This window comes from Boleophthalmus pectinirostris, unplaced genomic scaffold (genome assembly GCF_026225935.1).
Source record: "Boleophthalmus pectinirostris isolate CB_2022bp ecotype Guang Dong unplaced genomic scaffold, ASM2622593v1 HiC_scaffold_12, whole genome shotgun sequence".
NCBI classification, from domain to species: domain Eukaryota; kingdom Metazoa; phylum Chordata; class Actinopteri; order Gobiiformes; family Gobiidae; genus Boleophthalmus; species Boleophthalmus pectinirostris.
Window position 1 is genome coordinate 10,674,357 of NW_026571018.1, and position 19,832 is coordinate 10,694,188.

At 42.0% G+C, this 19,832-nt stretch overlaps 1 protein-coding gene across 1 annotated transcript in view; it reads left to right on the plus strand.

Annotated features, from left to right (window-relative positions):
• Positions 1–15,424: 15,424 nt before the first annotated feature.
• LOC110156443 (glutamate receptor 1-like) overlaps positions 15,425–19,832 on the plus strand; it is a 52,283-nt gene continuing 47,875 nt past the window's right edge. The window contains exon 1 of the mRNA XM_055148776.1: positions 15,425–15,491. Within this exon, the coding sequence (XP_055004751.1) occupies positions 15,479–15,491 (13 nt within the window). The 5' untranslated portion in view covers positions 15,425–15,478. The remainder of the gene's footprint in view (positions 15,492–19,832) is intronic.

Here is a 19,832-nt window from a genome sequence, read left to right on the forward strand (position 1 = left end):
CATACTGTGGGATATTATCACCAACAGAACAACATTTCAGCAGTTTCAGTGCACTAAACTAAAACCTTGCTCAAAATACTCTGTTTCATTTTGTGATATCATGAAGTTGTGGTTTTAAAGTTAACAGCTGCTTTTACTGTTTTACCGGGAAATTCCAGATATAGAACATAGATCAGAAAATAACATAATATGGGCCCTTTAGCCTGTCTTCTGACAGGTGCCATAGTGACAGGTGCGTTCTGACAGGTGCTGTTATTCACACATGATCAGAACCAAACAAACGCTGTGTGTGCACAAAGCTCCATCTTTTATTGATGCTGTGGTGTTGGAAAAGTGCAGACCGGAGACATGTTTCATTAATGAGCGCGCTAAGCTAACAGGCCTGTCAACATTACGCTAACCTACAGCGCTTAAGATAAAGGTCCTGAGGGGACGTGTCCAAAGACATGTCCTACAAATGCACAGGACAGCGATCAGAACCACCGTGAAACACAGATTTATAAAAGAGAGGAACAGGTGGAACACAGAGCAGCGTTATGGGGAAAATCACATTTGAAACAATCACTGAATGTTTTAATGTATTTGCCTGAGATCCAGAATACACTTCTCCAAAACTTTACTTTACTTAAAGATATGAGTCTGGTCACTGTCCATCTCCATTTTTAGATGGACATGATTGACAGGTGGATTAGCCAATCATGGACATGTATGGTCTGTCCTTGTCAAAACAAATAGGCTCTATTCACGCTTACGTCACAAACCAGGACAAATGTGACGTGATTACAACTTCCCAGGCCCAGTTTTCTTCATCTCCATGTCATTGTAGCATGTTATGTTCGGCTTATTAACAATTACAACATGGATCTATTAAAATAACTGGATAGGGTATTGCTAGATTGTAGCTGCCTCCAGTTGATGTAGTGGTCACTCACTGGAACTACAGTGGAAAAAATCCCTGGGCTGAGACAAGATTTTTCTCATAGAGCGCAATGTAATCACAAACTACTCGTGTTCTACTGACAGGGCACCTACAACTTTTAAAAATGTCGGATTTTGTGGTGATTTTTACCAATTTTTTTTATTATAAACTTTTTCTCAGCTCAAAATCCTTCAGTTGTCTTTAAAAAAACGCTTTATAATCGTTAGAGCTCGCTCCGCTCTGCTCAAGCTCCTCCTTGCTTCGATTGGTCAAAGCAACAACGTGATGCATGAGACCGTGCTCCATGTGTGTGGGAGAAAAGAGCACTACTGCGCATGCTTGGTCGGCCCACAGCCACCTGAAGTACCTAGCCGGGCTAAAGGCTAATCTGGGATCATGCGCAACTGAGCTTGGCCCATTGACTTGAATGGTTGGCCATTTTTAAACCCTGTGGCTTGAATTACCGTTTTGATCATTTCCCCACTGACACAGAACTCTGAGTGCACTTAGTACATTAGAAGAGATGAAGGCGCCAAATTCAAGATGATTCCAAACTGCTGATCACATTTACTTTACATCTACTTTACAGTGGGTTTTTATTATAGTCATTTTTAATAGATCCATGTTCGTCACTACACTGGAAGTTGTAATTACATGTTTCCAAATGTCTTCCTGGTTTGTGACGTAAGCGTGAATAGAGCCTATTGCTTACAAGGAGAAAAAGAAAGGAAAAACGTATCACAGTGGACTGAAAAACATGGCGGACTTCTGCAGAATCAATGAGCCAAGTGCTAAACTGTTAATCTGAGGTGAGGGAAATGTTGGAAATTGTATTGTAATTTTATTGTGATACTTGACCAATGAGATCTTTTGATTCACATGTATTACTGAAAAAATAAATCTGACTGGATGGTTGTGTTTGGATCTGGGTTGAGACATAGCGTAGAGAGTGGGAATCAGTCTGGACATGCCAGGCAACTGCTGCCGAGGACATTCCTACAAGAGAATCTCAGTGAGACTGTATCCCCGTGTAATAAAGGTAAAAAGTAAAAATATGTTGAAAAAGATTTCCTTCACTTTGAATCTAACACAATCTGTTGAGGCGTGTTTCCATTGTCTGTCCTTGGCGTAGGTCCAAGTGACTGTGGGCAGAGACGTGGCATGTTTTGGCACAGTTTGGACCATTTGGCACAGTCGGACCCAGTCTTGGCACATTCCCTGACAGATGTTTTCAGACCTGGATCACAGCACAACCCTGGATCACCTCCACACGTTGGTCTAATTAGTGAACGTGCAACGCTAACAAGAACCAAACGAGCGGAAGAGTGGCGGCCTCTGCTGCTGGCACGCACAGTGTGCTAGCAGACATGCTGTGCTACCAGAGACCCCCCAAGCAGGAGGCACAGCTGGAATTTCATCGAATGGAGATCCAAATATTATTTAAAATCACCTTCTATAATGTTCAGAAGTTTAACCCCCTGAATGAGCTATGACAATATAAAAGAAACGCAATGAACTACTGAGTTATCATTATTGTATTTATTTATTTACAGTTTTATTCATTGAAAATTACTTCCCTGAGGTGTGTTGCTAACTGTAAGCATTGCTCTGTCTGAAGCTCTGTTACTCAAGTTTGACTTTGGTGTGAGCTTTAATTTAACACAAAGAGGAACTACGACAGGAGGGATGATTTGTGCTGTTAAACAAATACTTCTCAAATAAAAATATAACTAGCATTAGGTCTAGCGTTAGCATTAGCTGCCCCCCACCTGTACTAAACATAACTGGCCTGTAGAATATGGTGATGCAATGTGAAACTCGACATAATGAGTTGATCCTGTCGTCCTTAATGAGTCCTCAGACATATACCCCACATGAGCAGTGACCCTAAACCAGCTGTCTGCCCCCAGGAATGAACCTGGAGTAAACCAGAAATAAACCAGTGTGGCAAGGTAACAGATCATGTGACACATGACAGAGACTCACTTCCTCTTCCTGAGACTAACACATGGTTATTTCTGGTGAGCCAAATAAATCTGTTTTGCATATTTTAATATCACTGTCAAAAGACTAATTTGTCCTTTTGTAAATATAATTTTAAAGGGTCCTAACAGTTCAGATTGTGGAGGTATGCTTTTAACCTTTATCCTATAGTATAACTAATTGTGTTTTATGCAATTGTCCTATTAACTGCATTGTGCTTAGTGGCTCAGTGCTGGTTGCCATTTTATGAAAGTTTTTTAGTTCAAATTATTAGGCCAACGTTTTTCCTCCTTATGAAAATGCCAAAGAGAGAGATTCTGGTAGCACCCGAGCTACAGGTTGGTGGTGGTGGCACTTGTAATTCGGTGTTTTCGGTTTTCTTTGTGTTATTCTTGTTTCTTTTTCACCCTTTACCGTGTTTCCTTCATCCAAGCTTTAGGGTGGAGCCTCATCACTGCATTGGCATCTCCATCTACCCCATGTCAATCATCCTTAACTTTGTTTTATCCAACCTGTAAATAAAAGCTGAATAACGATCCACACACTGACTGACTGGTGTGCTTTGTTATTAAAGCTTACCCGTAGACGCTGTAAGTGTTACACCGTGGCTGAACCAGGACTAAACCAGGACTGAACCAGGACTGAACCAGGAACAAATAAAAAGCATCAGAGGCTGAGAGTTGCTGGTTCTACTCCTGGTTTAGTGTTGGTAATTTGCTTAAAGGATTATCAGGATTATTCGTGTGGGAAAACTGGAGGCGTACGTGTTGTGATTTACCTTTTAAAAGATCTGGAACAGTTTCCATGGAGATGCGTTTAATGCCATACTGTGTAAGATTATCACCAAAGAAACAACATATCAGCATGTTTTTTAAATAAGTTACCGTGCCTTTAATGTGAATCTATTCTGCAAAATTTAGTTGTTCTCTTCTCATTGACCCTCTGAAGTTATATTTAGAGTGATCCATGCATGTTTGTGCAATCTTTATTCTCCTGCATTCAAGACATCAATGCTCTGAAAAATCCTGTTTACTCCTCCCCCCAGACACTCCCACTACTGTATACTTACTTCATGCTCCAATTTTATTTTCTTAATCAGTGATACGGGTAGGATTCGCCATCATTATGTAGTCATTTTGGTATAAATGAAAAGAAAAAGGAGATGGATATTTCAATTTAAAATGTTCAAATTATCATAATCATCATAACATTATTAAAGCAATGTTCAAGGAGTGTCATAAATAATAACTAGTACAATATGTCTGCTTTAAATTACAATCTGTGCGTTGATAATGAATGAAAAAAAGGAAAAAAAAATCATCTGAAGCAGCAAAATCCTCCCCCTCTCAGCCTCTCTTTCTCTTGGCTCTTCTTAGTGGCAGGAACTCTACAGGAGCAGGGACATGAGCAGAGACAGGTGCAGGAGCAGATACAGAAGCAGAGACAGGTGCAGCAGCAAAGGCAGGTGCAGGACTTGGGCCGTGGTTTGCTCATGAATCTTTGACAAGCTCCGATAAGGTAGGCCTAATATGAATTTTATATTTGCTTGGTTATGTGGGAAGTATTTTCATAATTTATACACCGCACTACCCCACAATGTCACGCCAGCTTCCATATCTCAGGGGAGTCATTAAAGCTCCATTACGGCACTTTTCTGATGGGGAATGATCAGATAAGTATGCTTAATTACACTATTTCCTAATCTGTTATAATGTTGTTTCTTCATCACAAACACAACCTTCATTTTGTTCATGTAATTAAATAAAATGTGTCCTGCTGCAGAAGCTCTTGAGGCAAAAACAAGTTGGCGGTGTACTGTCTGCATGTAATTATAAGGTGTTTTACTGTCCAAGAATCAGGAAGTGTGTGTTAGAATGATAGTTGTTGTTTTACCGTGAAGACAAAACTCTGCTCTGAAAGTTATGAAAAGTGCTTATAAGCTCATTATGGTGGATAATTAGAATTCTCTGAAGGCATAAGATATCATTTTGGACCACTGCAAACCATTTACAAAGAACCAGTTTCATTTTTCATGTTTTTAAGACAATAAAAATCAAGTGCAGCATCTTTAAATGCATCTCAAATCTGCCTCTCCACAGATCTGATCCATCCCCTGTTTGTCTCCATGTTTAAAGCCATACTGTGGAATTTGGCTCATTTACCGTCTGTGGCAAACAATGAACCGTTTATAGTGAGATTTCTGTTGTTCCTGTAGGGCTGCTATTGATCCAGCACTTTAAATAAGGCTTAGATCAATAGCTGACAGCAAGACATGTTATAATGAAGACAGTTTGAGTTAAAACGATCAGAGTGTGGTAAAATTGAATGGACTTTATAGAACACATATTGTGCTTCTGTCTGCTCTATAGTTATAATCTATGACCCCCATGGATCATTGTGTCATAATTTGGACATTTTAAACCACAATATTCATTTAAACGATTTAATAAAAGAAACAAGTCCGCTGAGTTGCCCAGTGGGAGCTGACGCAGCGCACCTCTCAGTTCCTCATATGGATAGCTGGACATCACAGTGCAATGGATTAAAAAAAGTGCCAAAATGTCCATGGAACGCCAATGAATCCTACGTATAGCACTAATTTAAAAAAATTTAATTGGAAAGGGAAGTGTGTATGACAGTGTGCAGGAGAATAAAGATTAGTAAAACATGCATGAATCACGCTAAAACAAATTTAGAGGTAAGAAGGGAACAACTTTAACATGTTTAAAAGCTCTAAACAGCTGATTTTGCAGAATAGGCCTGTGTTAAAACCTAGAGGAGCATTTCTGGATCTCCACCTGATGACATCACCAGGTGTGACAGAGTGTTGTGAGCTGCACAGAGTCTAAAATACTGAAACGTGTGAATAAAACAAAACACAACTCTGGGGTGTTTCTGAGGAGGACACTATACTACAGCAGGGTTAAAGCCCTACTGCGGAACAGCATAAACACAAAACAGGACTAAACCTGAACCAGTATTTAACCAGAACTAAACCAGGACTGAACCAGGACTAAAACAAGATTAAACCAGGCCTAAACCAAGACTGAACCAGGACTAAATCAGGACTGAATGAAAAGCTTGGATGGGGCTACACCTGAGGCTGACGGTTGAAGGTTCTACTCCTGGTTTTGGAGGACACAGGGTTAAAGCCCCACTGTGCAACATTTCCTTATGCTATAGGGTTTCAGAGAGAGAAGGCGGCTATAGGAGAGTATAGTAGGTTTATTTGTTGCCATGGCATCGGTCGTAATGAGATAAAACAGCTGACGCTCTGTGTGGGCGGCTCCTCTGAGACGCTTCGAGACAATGGGCTCATATTTCACTGACAGAACAGAGAGAAAGAACCTGGGAACCTGCTCATCTGCATCCTAAAGCTGCACCGTGGAACTTGTCTGCTCACCTCTTTGGGGATGCTATTGCCAGGAATGTTCCGCGGTATGGCATTAAACTTATCTCCATGGGGATAAGCACCACCATAGGCCAAATTGTAGATCAGATCTGTGGAAAGTAGGATTGTTAAAAGTATTGAAAATCATAATTCATATTAAAACTAGAATCAAAACTAGATACTCATCTGAGCGATAGGGAAAAAGTCACATTCACGGGACAGAAATGAAGCTTTCTTGAACACCTTTATAATGATGAGCTGTATCAGCCTTATTGTGTTGTGATATTGTGTTGTGATATTGCTCTGAACTTGAGGAACTTAACCTGGAGAGCAAAGGAAGCATCATAAACAAAAGTCAAACTTATAAAACATTTTAATACATTGTTTTGAGGGAGTATGGCAGTATTGTTATAAAGCATGTGAAAAGGAAACATCAGGGAGACTCACCAGAACACAGAAAGACAAAGCGGAGCAAGAAAACCTAAAATCTGCCATATCAGACCACCGTGAAAGAAAAAACCCCATTATGGATTAGGATGGAGCACGCGTCATTTGATCGGAAAACAACAAGTTCAAACGCTGGATCAGGGAGGCCTTCGAAATCAGGAAACAAGGCACGGACAGCATTAACCGGTCCTCCTTTCACACACCTGAGAGATGAGAGAGGTGTAGTCAGTCTGAGTAATGTGCCACGTCCATCAGGTTGACCACGCCTACAGGAAGTAACAACAGCTGATATATGACACGTCACCGCCAACGCTAGTGACATTTCTGAAGATGTCTTGCAGCAGCAGCCGAAACATGTCAACAAGGTAAACACACTTTACTGTATTGTGTTTAAAAAGAACCCAAGAAGTTTATTTAAAGCAGCTTAAAGTGGGACTAAACACAGAAACACTGCCCAAACCACATTTCAAATAGAGATGCTAAACTGAGCAGAACCTGGAGGACTAAAGGGGAGAGTGAGGGGGGAGGAGGGGTCAGGTTTGGAGGTATAAGGAGCACTGTGATTGGTCTAAAACAGACATGTCAGACTCAGGCCCGGGGGCCAAATTTGGCCCATGATGTAATTATATGTGGTCCGCAAGATCATATCAGATATGTATTAGAGCTGCCCACTGACTACAGAGACATTATTTATTTAAACTGTTGTTATTATTTTATATTATACTTGTTCTGGATTCAGTGTTTAAACAAAACTATTATTAAACATTTATTTTAATAAGAAAATATTTAAAATTACATATCTTGAATGAAGAGAAAACATGTAAATGTTGTTGAAAATTTTCACAAAATATTTAGTTTGGCCCTTGACTTAGTCCCAGTTTTTAATTTTGGCCCTCTGTGATTTTGAACTTGACACTCCTGGTCTAACAGGCCTCCACACTTCAAACTCCGCCCATGCAGCCAGGTGTTTTATCAGAAACATCTGTCTTTGATCAGGGCAGCTCTGCGTGATGTCACCAACTTCTGGAAAATGAACTTAGATTTAGATGTTTTTGAACACAAAGCTGTAAATGTACCAGATTTGCATTAAAGTTGCCAGTAGATGATGCAATTAATACAACTGTTTAGTAGCGACAAAAGGGATTTAGTATTCAGTTCCATGTTAATATTAAATGGTCCAGTGACTTCCAGTTCAGAGCTGACTGGCCCTGGCTCTTCAGAAGGACATTACACCGTAACAATTTTCTTTTATATGTTTCTGTAGAAAAATTTGACATTTTTTAACCCTATATGTTTGACCCTGAGTCTGAGTTTTTGAATAATAATAGTAAGTGGGCAGAGGATAAAGGGTAGAGGGTGTTCTGAGCACTCAAGCCTCAAATGCAGGACAATACAGGATTACTCAAATGTGCTTGCCTTGCAAATGCAGACAGCTCTCTGTATTTTTCATCAGTTTGTCCCCACTCCCTTTATCGCTTCTTGAACCAGAACCAAACACAGTAACAAACACAAAGAAGCTCACTGGTCACTCATAATTTACAAACAAAACCACTTTTCTCTCATGTCAGATTAGCAGAGTTTAGTGCATCGTTTATTTATTTATGTTTTTCAGTCCCATGTGATATTTTTTCCTTTCTTTTTTCCTCATATGCAGCCATATTTGTTTGATTATGGACAGAACATATGTGTCCCTGACTGGATAACCCACCTGTCAATCATGCCCATCTGAACTCACATCGTTTTGTAGAAGTGTGTTTTCTGGATCCCAGGCAACAAATGTGCACGGAGGTTTAGAAATACAACCCTGAGTGTGATAATGATGAGGAACACTGTATGAGCAGGGTAAAAGCTCATTAGTTTATCTCTCACAGTGTGTCCCTTTAAAAAGCCATTCATGTGAGAAAACGTTTAAGGGTTTAAGCGCGTGTCTGTGTCTCTGCTGTAAACACGTGAAAGACACCTCAGGAAACACGTAAAAAACATGATAAAAACACGTAAAATAGAAGATGAGTGTGAAATGCACAGCTCTGTTTTCCTCCTGTTTTTATTTGTCTCTCTGAGAGTGCTTCAAATGCATTTTAGCTGCAGGGAGGGAGAGAGGGAGAGAGAAGAGAAGAGAGGGAGAGGGAGAGAGAGGAGTAGGGAAAATGGGGAGGGAGGAATGAAGCGAGAGAGGGAGAGAAAGGAGGAGGGAGGGAGAGAGATAAAAAGGGAGGAAGAATGGGAGGGAGGCAGAGAGAGAGAGAAGGGAGAGGAGGACAGGGAGGGAGAGAAAATGGGGAGGAAGGGATGAGAGAGAGAAGGAGGGAAAGGAGGAGGGAGGGAGAGAAGGAGCAGGGAGAGAAAGGAGGGAAAGGTAGGAGGGTTGCAGAACGAGAAGGAGAGGCAAAGGGAGGGAGAGAAAATGGGGATGATGGAGGGAGAGGAAGAGTGGGAGAGAGGTAGGAAGAAAGGGAAGGAGGGAGAGGAGCAAGGAGGGAGAGCAGGAAGGAGAGAAAATGAGGAGGTAGGGATAGAGAAGGGGGAGAGGGAGCGAGGGAGGGAGAGAGGGAGGAAGAGAGAGGAGGGAGGGTGGGGAGGTTGACGAGGAGAGCAGGAGTGGGAAAAGGAGAAGGGAGGAAGGAAAGAAAGAAAGAGGGATAAAAAGGAAAGAAAGGGTGAGGAGGGTGCAGGAACTACCTGAACAAAGTAGAGGAGGGAAGAGGAGGTAGAGAGAAGGAAAAAGGAGAAAAGGGAAAGAGAGAGGCTGAGAAAAGAGACAAATAGGGAGAGGGGAAGGGAAATGCAGTGAGAGGGAGAGAGGGAGTGGGTAGAAAGTAACGCACAAAGAGACAGGTTGTGTGAGAGAAAAAAAGAGAAGGGGAAGACAAAGGAAGAAAGGGGGGGGGGGTAGAGAGGAGAGAGAGAGGAGAGGAGAGAGAGAGAGGAGGAATAGAGAGGAGAGATAGAGGACAGGGGAGAGGGACAGATAAAGAGGAAGAGAGAGGGGGGATAGAGAGGAGAGATAGATAGAAAGAGAGAGGAGAGGAGAAAGGGACAGACAGGGAGAGAGAGGGAGAGAGAGAGGAGAGGATAGAGAGGAGAGAGAGAGGAGCAAGGGATAGACAGAGAGAGAGGGAGAGAGAGGGGGAATAGAGAAGAGAGAGAGTAGAGGAATGAACAGACAGAGAGAGAGGGTTGATAGAGAGGAGAGACACAGAAAGAGTAGAGGAGAGAGAGACAGACAGAGAGAGAAGGAGAAAGAGGAAAGAGAGAGAGGAAAGGAGAGAGGGATAGACAGACAGAGAGAGAGAGAGGGGGGGGGGGGTAAAGAGGAGAGAGAAAGAGAGAGAGAGGGACAGACAGAGGGAGAGAGAAGAGGAGAGAGGGACAGACACAGACAGAAGGAGAGAGAGAGAGGGGGGTGATAGAGAGGCGAGAGAAAGGGAGAGAGTAGAAGAGAGAGAAAGGGAGAGAGTAGAGGAGAGAGGGACAGACAGAGAGAGAGAGAGGGAAAGAGGGGGGATAGAGAGGAGAGATAGAGAGAGAGAGAGAGAGAGGGACAGACTCGGAGCGGAGTGAACAGTTTTTGGTTCAGACCCACTCCGCTCCGGCTCCCGTGACCACGTGAGGACCGGAGCTGTGACCGAGGAGCAGGCTCAGAGCGCGGGCAGCGTGGAGGCGGGGACCCGGGGCTCGGAGCGCCTGGATGGGACTGTGACTGCGCGGAGACTCGGTGCTGCTGCAGCTGGAGGAACATGCCCACCGCGCCGCTGCACCTGCTCCTGGCCGCGCTCATGCTCTCCGGACCCGGGCTGCTGGCCACGAGTTTCCCCGGGAACATCCACATCGGTGAGTGAGTGAGTGGTGTGGACCCGGGGGAGCGGGGAGCGTGTGGACCCGGGGGAGAGGAGCGGTGTCCGGGGAGGAGAGCACGGGAGGCGCATGGGGCTACGCTTAAACACGATATTAGTCTGGCGCTTTTACGAGTTAATGATTTGATTTGCACGTGTCTCATCAGGGCCTAATTAATGAGAGACATGACAGCAAAAGTTATTAGTTTCATTTTTGTGTCTTTATTTTGATCGACTCGAAACCTTTACGCGAAAAACAGCATTATCAAATCTGTCTGGTTTATTCATTCATGTAATCTATTTTAATTAGAATTTTGTTTAATTAATCATTCTCTGATTTAAACGGGAGCGTGTTTTATAGACAGATTACGGCTTAAATAGCACCAAACTTTACTGTCTTTTACGTAACAATATTTTGTCGAATCATATTGAACTTTTAACACCCCCAAAGGAGTTATTAATGCTAAATAAGATATCCAAAATGCCCTCTGTAAATGTTTTGTATCTAATATTAAAAAGAAATGAAGCAAGAATTTTAAACTTGACTCTGTATGTTTTTCAGATTTAGCCTATGGCCATTTTTACACAGAAAAAAAGCCTTTTTATGAAACATTAAAATGCACCTGTGCACCTGCAGACTCTCCGTTTAAGACTTTTTGGAGCTTTCTCCCGTGTTATAACGTTGTTCCCCCATCAAAAACAAGAGGTTTTAGATGTTAAATTATCTGTTTACACTAAATCTACTGATATAACAGTAAATACTGTTGCAAAAAAGCCCCCGAAATGTCCCAGACTCCACAATTTAAAGAGGGGGTAGGCGAGTTTACTTCTTACGGGCTATTTACTGCTAACACATTACATATTTAGATCACCATGTAACCTTTAATTGTTTTGAAAATGTTATATTCTCCAAAAAACAAAGTATTTACATGTTTAAAAGTTGAATTTTATCTTTTGATGCTTTGAGTCTTCCCTCCCCTAGCTCCCCACGCTAAATCACTCCTCCTTCAGAGCGCTAACAGACACAATCAGTGTGCATCCTGCTAATGAAACTATTGCACGTCATATATTTATGAAATATGAGTGACATAGGCTTGTGGGCGGAGCCTTGTACAGGCTCGTACTGCTAACTGTAAGAAGGGTTTGAATAGGGTCCTGAAGATTTTGCTTATGCATGGATGAAATCTAAAACCTCTTCCGTAGGGATGTAACAATAAAATATTGTGATACCGTATCGTCAAAAGTTTCACAATAATAACGAGGGGCGTCACAATATGTCGAATTACAAAATCCTTTGCTTAAATGCATGGTTTTATAGTAGCAACAACTTATGAATATTGGAAACTACATATCCCATGATTCATTTCAGTGCAGACAACATGAAGAAACATGTTTTTTACTTGAATTCTTGGGATTATGACGGTAATAATTCACATCAAAATCTTGGCAAGATTTTGGCAAGATTAAAAGCAAAAAATTTTTCCATCTACAATTATATCAGCCTCTTCAAAATATTGCAATAAATATTGAAGCATGAGATTTGGATATTGTATCACCGTGTTTTTGATGAGTAAACACTGTTACATGGTAGAAAGGAAAAACTATATATTTTGCATAATACCCCTTTTTAGGAAATTGTCAGGAGGGACTTTAATCTGGTGGCATCTCTAAAGCTTTAAGCGTTGTAAAATGACGGTAACATTAGTGTGAAATAACTGCAGTAGTGAACATGACTGGAGGAAAAGTGTACACAGATCCTGCTGAAACAGTGCCTTTAGTGCCACTTCCTGTTCACTTCCTCCTCCACAGATCTGGCAACCCCCGAACCCCAGGGCTCCAGATATATGTTGCGGTATTCAGGATGTATACAACCATGTTCACGTTAAAGGGGCCAGAGCTTGCTACACTTTAGTATAATCCTGCATCTCCAAATGCTCTGTTGCACCTGATCATGTCATGAGGTTGTGATGAAAGGCTCGAGTGGAGTTTTTGTTTTAAGTCTTATTCACTCTGCTTTATACGTATGTGGTGTGTGTGAGTAAATAATGCAGCTGTGCACTCTTAACTCACAGCAAGAAGGTTCAAGGTTTGACTCCCGGGCCGGTCTGTGTGGAGTATGGTTGTGTTTGGATGTTCGCACTAATCCCTACTCGGTCATTCGGACACCACTCAATAGGGGTCACACATTTTTAGTAGCATCTGAATGACCCGTTGGTGAAAAAATAGTGTACTTAAAAGTTTCCACAATGCACCCTGAAACATAGTGTCCATTGCTGGTGCCAGTATAGACCACAAGGCGCTTGGAGAGTCAGAAAAACACCAGTGGACAGCAGCAGGTCTTTATTGCGCTATTTTCAGATCCATGTTATAATGTTGTTTCCTCGTCACAAACAGACCTGGAGTTGTGTTTTATTTTTTTGCACACATGTTTAACACACAAACCCTGCATATTTACGCTGTGTTCTTCTCTGAAACTGAAAACATTCAGTTCTACCTTGTGATGTCACGTGGTAATGCAGGAAGTGCTGTACAGTCTGAAATTTTGGACATAGGACCTAACTTCCTAGTGAGGCAGTGTTGGAGACGTGTGGAGACACTTTATGAATACATAGACACTTTTTAAATAGTCCCACTAAAAACAGTCTTACCCACTTCACAAGACACCCGAAACAAATCTATTATTACACCAGACTGTCAATGTAAATGTCTGTGTTGATAGAATAATGTTTGAAATAAAACTAAGCTTGCATCGCATCAATCGTCGCATGTTGAGGGACTATTTTCTCAGCAGCAGCGGAATTTTACTTTGCCGGTAAGATAGGTGGTAGGTGATATCAGTCCACCGCTGCTAAGTTTTCTATCAGGAAGTTCAACTTACGGCTGCTGCTCAGACATACAGTCCCTGACAAAAGTCTTGTCGCTTATCCATTTTGTAGAAACAAAAGCTTATAACCTGACTTTAAATTAATCAATTGGTTTTAGAAATGTCTCATATGAAAGCTAAAACCCTCCCAAATTATGCTCAATATACTAAAATAAATTTGCTTCACTGAAGAAAGATTGATCATTTAATGAACACAGAAAGGACAGATTTTGGCAAGACAAAAGTCTTGTCGCCTTGTCATATGATGCACCCAATCCTAGATTACAGCCTCACCTGTGATCAGTTGCTGATCAATCAATTAGTGGGCGTGTATAAAAAGAAGCCCAGCACACCAGACCTTCACATCAACTGCAACTTGACCTCTGACAACATGCCTAAGATCCACCCTGAGACCAAAGCATTAATTATCAAGAGGCTGAAGACCGGATCCACTGCTGAGGTGGCTGACACCTTCAATGTGTCTCAGCGTCAAGTACAAAGAATAAGAAAAAGATCTGAAATGACTGGAGATGTTTTTGACAAGCCCAGGTCCGGCAGACCCCGCAAGACAACTGTTCGGGAGGACCGTTTGTTGATTCGAAAATCCAAGGCCAGCCCCTTTTCCACTGCAGCAGAGCTCCACCAGGCCTGGTCACCTCAAGTCCCTGTGTCAACCAGAACAGTTTGTAGAATTCTGTCTCAAAATGGCCTCCATGGTCGAATCAGTGCACAGAAACCAGCACTAAACAAAAGGCAATTAAAAAACCGTGTGGCATTTGGCAAGGCCCACAGCCTGCTAAAAGGATGGACACTGGAAAAGTGGCAGAAGGTGGATTTCTCAGATGAATCCTCGGTTGAATTACATCACAGCCGCCGCAAATATTGCAGGAGACCTACTGGAGCCCGCATGGATCCAAGATTCACCCAGAAAACAGTTAAGTTTGGTGGCGGAAAAATCCTGGTCTGGGGTTACATCCAGTATGGGGGTTTGCAGACTGGAAGGCAATATCAATAGCCTAAAATATCAAGAAGTATTCGCTACCTCTTATATTCCCAACCATAAAAGGGGTCAAATTTTGCAGCAGGATGGTGCTCCATCGCATACTTCTATCTCTACATCAAAGTTTCTCAAGGTGAAGAAGATCAAGGCGCAGGTTATAAGCTTTTGTTTCTACAAAATGGATAAGCGACAAGACTTTTGTCAGGGACTGTAAATCCTTCAAATGCAAGACTGGTTTTACTTCTAAAAATATTCTATCAACACAGACATTTACATCGACAGTCTGGCGTTATAATTGTTTTGTTTCGGGTGTTTTGTGGAGGTGGGTAAGACTGTTTTTAGTAGCAGGATAACTATTGCCATTGACATGCACTAGCCTAGCACCAACGACCTCTGTAAATACAAGGGCTGGATGGAATATTTTTAAAAAATATCTAAACGCATCTCCAACTAGGAAATGAGATCATTTGTCCAAAATTCCAGACTGTTCCTTTAAACTAAATACACCTTCAGAAGAATCATTTGGATAATTTCAGCCCTGGAATTGCCAATCTGTACTGAACTAAAGGTAAAAGGAGCTGTTAACTTGAAAATGACTGCTTCATGACTTCACAAGGTGGAGCATTTTGACCTTTGGAGATATAGACAGACAAATAATAATAAAGCATTACTCAAACATGTGTGAATGAAACAAAACACAACTCCAACTATGTTTTTGAGGAGGTAACATTCTGACATGGCTTAAAGTTAAATTTTGTGTAATATAGGACCCTTTAATAAACCGTTGCTATATAAAGTTGCTGGTGTTGGCCTTAGCTCGAGCTGTTTCATCAATATTTATGACACAAATCAAGTTTTATTGGAGTCTAGCAGACTTTTCTTTACTGTCTGGTTCTCATTTCTCTCTCTTCGTGTTTCAGGGGGTTTGTTTCCGTCTGGTTCGCATGAGTACGAGGTTTTCCGGTTCGCTCTGTCCCAGCAACAGGATGTACCCAAACTGCTGCCTCAGGTTGACCTGGTGGACACAAGCAGCAGCTTCTCCATGACCTATGCCTGTGAGTAGACAGATGCATCTCTGCCCTTCCATCATCCTGTGTCCCTGTATGTCAGATGCCCTTTCCTGTGTGTCAGATGCGCGTCAGATGCCCTCCCTGTGTGTCAGATGCCCTCCCTGTGTGTCAGATGCCCTCCCTGTATGTCAGATGCCCTCCCAGTGTGTCAGATGCCCTCCATCAGCCATTCCAGGTCGTGTCAGTGTGAGTTTTTTCAGAACCGGTCGCCTCGTGGTGACAGGGCAGGGATGTTCTGACTCCTCTCGTTTGTTTACATCGACTCGTTGCTCTGAGGGCCTTCAGTGACAGACTCTCTCTACCTCTCCCTCTATCTGTCACTCTCGCTTTCCTCCTCTCTTTCTTCTCTTTTTTGAAAACTCCCCCTTGCTCTTTCTCTCCTCTTTTGCCTCCTTTCCCCTATCTTCTTCTCTCTCCCTTTCTCTCTCTGTCTTTCCTTTCCTCCTCTCTCCTCTCCTCTCTTCTTCACTCCTTCCTCCCTCTCTCCTATTCTCCTTCCTTCACTCTCTCTCTTTCTACACTGACAGACTCTTGTCGTCTGGTTGCTTTGTTGACATGGCCCGTCTGCTCCTTCTGTTCATTCTCCTCTCTCCCCCTCCCTCCTTACGCCACCCCTCGCCTTTTTCTCTCTCTCTCCTCCTCCTCATTGTTTCCTTGTTCAGTTTGCTCTTTCTGTTCCTCATTCTCTCTCTCCCTCTCCTCTCTATCACATTGTTTTCTCTCTCTCTACTCCTCTCTTCTCCCTCACCTCTCTCTCTTTTTCGTCTCCTCCCTGCAATCTCTCTCATTGTTTCCCTCCTCCCCTCTCTTTCCCTCTATCTTTTACTTACTCCCTCTCTTTTCTTTCTCCCTGCCCCTCTCTTTCTCTCACCTCCCTCTCATCGGCCCCTTGTCTTCCATCTCTTTCCCCTCTCCTCCCTCCCTCTTCCTTCTCTCATTGTTTCCTTCTTCTCTCTCATCTCTTGCCCCTTTCTCTCCTCCTTCTCCCCCTCTCTCTCTTTCTCTCTCTCTCTGTTTATTCTCTCCATTCTCATCTGTTCCATTTAAAACTGTCACTACCTAAACCGACTGTCTCATATCATGTTTTTAAAGAAATGTATTAAGAGAATTGACACAAATGAATGAATCACATCTTTACGGTTGAATAATGAAACCACTTTCTCTCAAGCTTTGGTGAAAAAAATAATTCACTGTTGTTTATTTATAATGATATTGAATTTTGTGCCAATTTTTGTTTCATGTGAATAGGCCCAGTAATTACAACGATACGAACCATAAACCAGGTCAACAAATCGGCAAATTTCACCTGTCCTCCAGCTCTGTTTAAACTAGAGGGATTCTACAATATTACATTATACTTAAGTGTCATTGTGTGTCAGATGCCCTCCCTTTTGTGTCCATTGGTTCAGCTGCAAGATCAGTCGCAGTCGAATCAACATCGCAAAGGCAGAAATATTTGAAGTTCCATAATTTCCATTTTCTCATAAACAACCCAGTCTCATGTCTTTTTTTGCATAAAAACTGCTAACCCTGTTCTTCTTGTGTGTCAGATGCCCTCCCTGTGTCTCCATGGGGTCATTACTTTGTGTAAAAGCTGCTAACCCTGTGGTTTAGATCTCTGCAAACATGTTCTGAAATGCACATGATTTTTGGATTAGTTTACAGTTCAGATTTCAGTTCCTCTCAGACGTGAATGCTCCCGGACGCGTTTAAAATACTGAAATATTTTGCATCCCAATTTCAGCAATTTCAGTATTTGTGCAAATCTTCATTCTTTTGTTTTTCTTAATCTGACAGAACAATGGATTAGTTCTGATGCACAGAAATAAAACACTTTTATAACTCCTGTCCTGCTCCTCTGTCTGTAAAGCAGACCTATTCAGCAAAATTGTCCATTCAGATCTTTTAACCATGGCTACGTTCATACTGCAGGGCTTAATGCTCAATTCGGATTTCTTTGTGAGGTTGTTCACATTTCCAATTGAATGCGACTTGTATGTGATCTCCAGTGTGAACTTTAAACATCCCAAAAGTGTCTCGCATGCCCATTGGAGGACACAACGACGTCACATGCAGCGAGCGTGCTCAGTGTTTAAGGAAGTCGCCTAAACTCTGAGCTTGTCTCCCACAATATGGTCCAGTTCTTCGTAAAATGGACAAGTTACAGGTCCAAGGCCGCTTCGTTTGTTTGAGTCTTTAGTCTCCTTTTATTTGCCTCGCAGGCTCTCATTGGAACCAGGATTGCCTGTAGCCACGCTCGGACATTTCTTTGGCAATCATTTCAAAAAACGCCCAGTTCTGCTAAGACCCCTCCAATCTGGCCTGAATACAGCGATCCCCCCTATTATTAATTAACTCTCTAACTATGCTATCCCTCCATTGACTAGACTCTGAGCCTGACGTGTAGGTGGGATGATTGTGACCTGGCCATTCAGACTGAAGTCACATTTGTCAAAAGACTGGATATGTATCGGTTTTAGGATCTTATCTGTGTCGTTCAGGCTGTCATTCAAAGATCAGCTATAAGTCGCACAGGGGCGAAAAAATTGGGAGTTTGGGTCACTTTAGGCTGCAGTCTGAATGTAGCCCATGCTATAATTGTTTCCTTCTCACTGACCCTCTGAAGTTGTATTTAGAATGATTCGTGTAAGTTTGAGTAATCATGATTCTCCTGTGTTCAAGACGTCATTGCTCCTATCAGTATCTGTTTTCACCGCTACTGCACACGCCCACCTCACTGTACTTACTTCCTTCTCAAGTTTTATTTTCTTAATTGTTGATACACGTAAGATTCAACAGTGTTGCAAAGTCATTATGTTACAAATGAAAAAAAAAAAAAAATCTGCTGCTCGCTTGCATGAAGTGCAGCTATCCATAGGAGGGGACGACAGCATGCAGCACACTGGGCACCACAGTTTTCTAACGCAAAAGTCAGTGGACTGGTTTCTTTTATTATGTTATTGTAACACCTGTGTCAGTGGATATAGTAATAATACAGTGGGATACAGTATTGAAATGATGACTGAGTAGTAATGTAGTAATATGGGCTAGTGACCAGAAGACTAGAATTTGTCTAGGAGGGAGTGACAGGAGACTGAGTTTGCTTCTGGTTTGGTACCATATATTATAGTAAATGGTAAATGACATACACACATATAACACAGACAGTTCAGTAGGAATGGCCTTTCAATAGTATATAACAGTTCAATAATCAACTTCAGTCAAGGCACAACAATGGGTAATTGAGTGCAAAATATATTCAGAGTCCAGCAATAGTAAGTGCAATCAGGAACCCAAAAATATTAACCCAGCCCACACAGAGTTCACTGAGTCCCACGTCTGGGTTTGACCGTATATCCAGAGGGAGTAAAGTGCAGCAAGAGTTCGTGAGGGTAATGCGTGAAAGTCATTGGGCAATGGGCATGTGGGTGCGTTGGGAGAGTTTTTTGTGGGCTGCAAAGAGTTTAATGCATAATAAAACTCACGCGATTGGATGCGCAGCTTCACGTGACCATGTGACATCACCGAGAGCCTAACAACGATTAGTTTAGCAGGCAAACGTGATCTTGTGACGCGGAGATCCTGCGAGAACACAACGAAATACTGCGAGATTTAAATGCAATGGTGAGAGATAGGAGAGATAGGCTCAGATGCACATAGAGAGAGGCAGATGTTTTACAGGATTTGTCATTTGGGTGACATTATTATTATTATTATTTTTATTTTTTTTAAATTAATATTGTGATTTAAAATGTGCAAATTGTTAATTAATTAAACATAATTATCCACGCATGTTAGAGATTATAACTATGTAAGACAGATATGTTTAAAGAGGGAGTATTCTGAGAAATTTACTTTTTGTAGCTTTCATTTTCAAGACAATAAAAGGTAACACCATAGAAGTAAAATGTCCTCTCTTTAAAGTCATATTCCAGGTAAAACAATAACATCCCCATTAAGACGAGCAGGTGGCAGAACAAGACCATTTACCGGAACTTTTATTTGGAAATAGACGATCCAAAGCAGAAGAGATTTATTTGTGTAATTCTAAACTGAAGTCTCCGCAGCTCAGATCTGCCTCCTGCTGACCGCTCGTCCCTTTGTTCATTTCTGTCAAACATTTAAACAATTCTTCTTTGACGACTTCTATTTCAGTCCTCCAGTCTGCATCAAAAACGACACTCTCTTCTTTCTGTCTTCCCCTCACACTCTCTCCCTCTTTCTTTTTCTCTCTCTCTCACCCGTGCATGCAAGAGTCTTACCCGCAACCTCCGGGCTAACCACTCTGCTATAGTAGCACAGGGAGCACATGCACAGATCAGGAGT